The sequence below is a fragment of the Rosa rugosa genome, chromosome 7 (assembly GCF_958449725.1).
Source record: "Rosa rugosa chromosome 7, drRosRugo1.1, whole genome shotgun sequence".
Taxonomy (NCBI): domain Eukaryota; kingdom Viridiplantae; phylum Streptophyta; class Magnoliopsida; order Rosales; family Rosaceae; genus Rosa; species Rosa rugosa.
In genome coordinates, this window is record NC_084826.1 from 19,923,824 (window position 1) to 19,927,849 (window position 4,026).

Consider the following 4,026-nt stretch of genomic DNA (forward strand, 5'->3'; position numbering starts at 1 on the left):
AGTATACTATGTCTCTACCCATATATCAACATGCATGGGGCATTTCCCTTTTTAAGAGAAAAATGATGGCTATAAACTTATAAGCACATGTGAGTGAGATATATGGTGTTCAATTGGGTATATAGCTGGCGCGCGTTAAGAAAGTTGAAGCATGTGGATACTCGATAACCTTGTCATTTTGATTACTTGATAGTTCACATTTTCCTAAATATAAATTAACTTCAAAGGAACAGAATGAAGAAGTTGGTCACCATTTTAATCATGGATAAAGCCTAGTTAGATAAGAAAAAACACCTTTGTATGCAAATTAATAGCAAAAAAGCATATCCAGGCTTTTCAAAGTCTGGGAAAGGAAAGACAATAAACTGCGGAATATGCATGGTTAATAGATTACACTAAAGTTGCCAACCAAAAGAAATTTGTGATTAGGGCTTGAAATGGAAACACAATTTAGTGACATAATAATTAATTCATTTCCCTTTGCTATATAACCTTCTCAGCAGCAGTCAGTAATCCATAGTTTCTTTGTCTACTTTTGTTGATTTCTTGTCTTAGCCTTGCTTGAGTTTATTCTCACCATGGAAGGAGGCAAGAAAACAAAAGGCAGGCAAAAGATTCCAATAAAAAAGATTGAGAACGCTAACGAACGTCAAGTGACGTTTTGTAAACGAAAATCTGGCGTTATCAAAAAAGCCAGTGAAATGTCGACCCTCACTGGTGCACATGTTGGTTTAGTGATATTCTCCGAGGCCGGGAAACCATACTCTTTCGGCAGTCCCTCTATTGAATCTGTAGCCGGCCGATTCTTGCCGGAGCTACAAAACCAAAACCAAATTAGTGATGATGCCCGTGCTGTACTTGAGGCTAATCGCCAGGCAAGAGTCGATGGTATCCTCAGGATACACAACGACTTAGAAAGCAAGCTGAAAGAAGACAGAGATCGAGCAAAGGAGCTTCGGAAAAGAGAAAGGGCAAGAACAAGCAAAGATCAGGGCGGACCTGGCTGGTGGGAGAAACCTATGGAGGGGCTTGAGTTGGCGGAACTCAAACAGATGCATTCTTCCTATGAACGTCTCCAGAATGATCTATCCTCCTATCTCAAAAGCACCGCCTCTGCTGGTGGCTCCTCATCATCTGCCGGCGCAACCGGTATCCCTCCTGGTACATTGCCTGCACGCTTCGGATTGGAGTAGTGGCGGTCATTAGGTACCTTGGGTAAGGGGGCTGTCTCATTTGATCTCTGGTTTAAGATATTATTCTAGTTAATTTCAAGGAAAATTTCAAAGAACATTAATATATTAATACATCAAGTAAACCACTAGGGATAGTGGGGTGGTAGAAGGTCCCAGTCTGGAACCCTCAGGTCTGGCTTTCAAATCCCCATGAGGCCTTGGTGGCCAGCTAATGGGTGTTTAATGCCCTGTGACGTTCGGAAGGGATTAGTCCGGCTCTGCTGGGATACCCCCCGAAGGGTGTGTGTGTTGCTAACTTTCTAACGCTAACCTCCCCCAATCAAAAAAAAAAAAAAATACATCAAGTAGACTACATTTGATATAAAGGTAGACTAACACCATGTATAGGTAGACTAACTTGACTTGATCTTATCAAGCTAGTCTATCTCTGTATCGAACTAGTTTACTTGATGTATATATACATTAATGCACCATAGACGAATCCTAATTTCATAATATTATCAACATCTAAAATAAGAGGATTTCTATATGTTTTCCTTTATTTTCTTAATAAAGATTATGAGATCTTTTCCAATTATTTTTAAGAATATGGCCGGCCAATTGTAGTTAATTTCTCGTATATTGATGAACATCTAATACGCACTATCACCAGAGAAAAGATATGATGTTAAAATTGAGTTGTATTCTCTTGCTTTTCATCTCTATGGCACTATTTTCTATAGTACATCAATATACCGAGTAAATTAAGTTCGACGAGTAGTAGACTTGATTAGTATTGATACAATGGTAGACTAGCTACTTCAATACAGAAGTAGAGTAGTAGTCACAAACTAGTCTACTAATGCATGGAGTCAGTCTACATCTAAATCGAACTAATTTACTCAATGTATTGATACATTAATTTACTGTAGATAAACTCCATCATAAATTCATAGATATATGACAAGAGCCAACTTATCATAGAGATTATATGCATTTACCATGTATAAAGCCTTATACATGAAATAGTAAATAATATTTCATGCACGATCCAAATAATTTAATACTAGAATAGAATATGCATGATCGTATCACAAATTATTACATGCTCCAAAATATGTGCGATGTACGTTGAATTAATTGTTCACTTGCACAGGTAGATTATGCATGTAAGCAACTCCAACAGATTCCCTATATTTTGATTTTTCTCTACTTTAGGGAAAAATAAGCCTCTTTTCCTCCAACAGATTCACTATAACTATCCCTATTTTAGGGAAAGTGAGGAAAGAGAAAACCAAATTCCCTATATTTACAGCAAACTCTAAAATTGTAAGGAAGAATATGGAGATTTTAGAGATTGTTGTAAAATAGAGAATCTGTTGGAGTTGGAGAATAAAAAGAGGCTCAAGCTATGACTTTTGCTTCCCTATAATACAGAAATTATAGGGAAGCTGTTGGAGTTGCTCTAATATAACACAACTATATATATTGCATACTTTGGAGCGTACATACTCGATATTATTATTTGCAATCATAACACAAATTATTGCGTGCACAACAAGTTGGAATATGCTCGATTGTCACTAATAGTAAAACATGCATCACTGCAGAAGATAATATTTTCCTTTTAGCACCTGTCACTTTACATGAAGTCTATATGTTGGAGCCTTGAAAGCCCCAAGCCCTAACTGCATTCATACCAATTTTTAATCATTCATTTTGCAATCAGGTAAAAGACCCTCTCTTTAATTTAGTTTCGGATTTTTTTTCACCACCAAAACAGACCTTACTCATAAATAGAACAAATATAGTTCTAATTCCTAAATCTGAAACTCCAGAGACGGTAAATCATTATAGGCCTATAAGTCTATGCAATGTAGCTTACAAAGTAACAAAAACAATTGAAAACATAAGTATAACATTAGAGCTCCACTTTTCGTGGTGCTGCATTTTGAAACCCTTGTTTCGTGAAGTAGGGTGGCGGCTTCCTCCGTCTGCCATTGACGCTCTGGCATTGGTTATGTAGATCAGGCGGGGAAGATCGATATCTCCCTTCGATCTGCGGTGGAGAGGCCACGGTCGTGGTTCAAAGGTAGAGCTTTGAAGCACGATGGTTGGATTGGGGTCGACGTTGGTTCCTGAATCGGAGTTAGCCTTGAATGGTGATCTTTGTTGCATGAGTGCAATTGCTGCGACGACGTGGGTAGGCGGTGGTGCTCGGTTCCCTGCAGCAGATTTGGTAGTGAAGCCTTGTCGAGGTTTGGAGGCGGACTAGATTGGCAGCGAGGTTTGGTGAGCACCCACACCAGGCTCGGTCAAATTCTTCCCATGGATTAAGGTCGAGGCCCACCGCCAAAAGTGCTGGAATGACAGAGGCGGTTGTGTCTGTTAGATAATAGTGGAAGCGTAAAATAAGAAAAACTAGTTTGGGATAGGGAGATATGATGCATGACTGACACACAATATGGGAGATGTACAACCTAAAGGCATGTACAGAGCTCCTAGAGAGAGATATGGAGGAGACTCTCAAAATATCTGATAAAGGAATTCACTGTTACGATACTTCTACAAAATACTCCTCTACACCTTACCTCAACTAGCTAGACTAGCCTACTTATATAGACCTACACCAGACAATGCCATAAGTATGACAATTACAACGGACATAAGTATTAGACCGTTACAATAACCTTAAACCTTCCTAACTCTCATAACTTATGAAGCCACTAACTCTCACCATTAGTCTCATCATAATTATCACCATTATTTTCACCATAACTCAATATAATTCTAAATTAATGTTATTTCCAACAGCGTCGTGGTACCTGTGGCTCCAACGAGCTTACTAGGGTTC

The 4,026-nt window shown here is 38.7% G+C and overlaps 1 protein-coding gene across 1 annotated transcript; it reads left to right on the plus strand.

Annotated features, from left to right (window-relative positions):
* The first annotated feature begins 554 nt into the window (after nucleotides 1-554).
* LOC133720324 (agamous-like MADS-box protein AGL61) lies at nucleotides 555-1,220 on the plus strand. The gene has a single exon (XM_062146579.1). The coding sequence runs from the start codon at nucleotides 579-581 to the stop codon at nucleotides 1,191-1,193; it is 615 nt and encodes a 204-aa protein (XP_062002563.1). The 5' UTR covers nucleotides 555-578; the 3' UTR covers nucleotides 1,194-1,220.
* The last annotated feature ends 2,806 nt before the right edge of the window (nucleotides 1,221-4,026 follow it).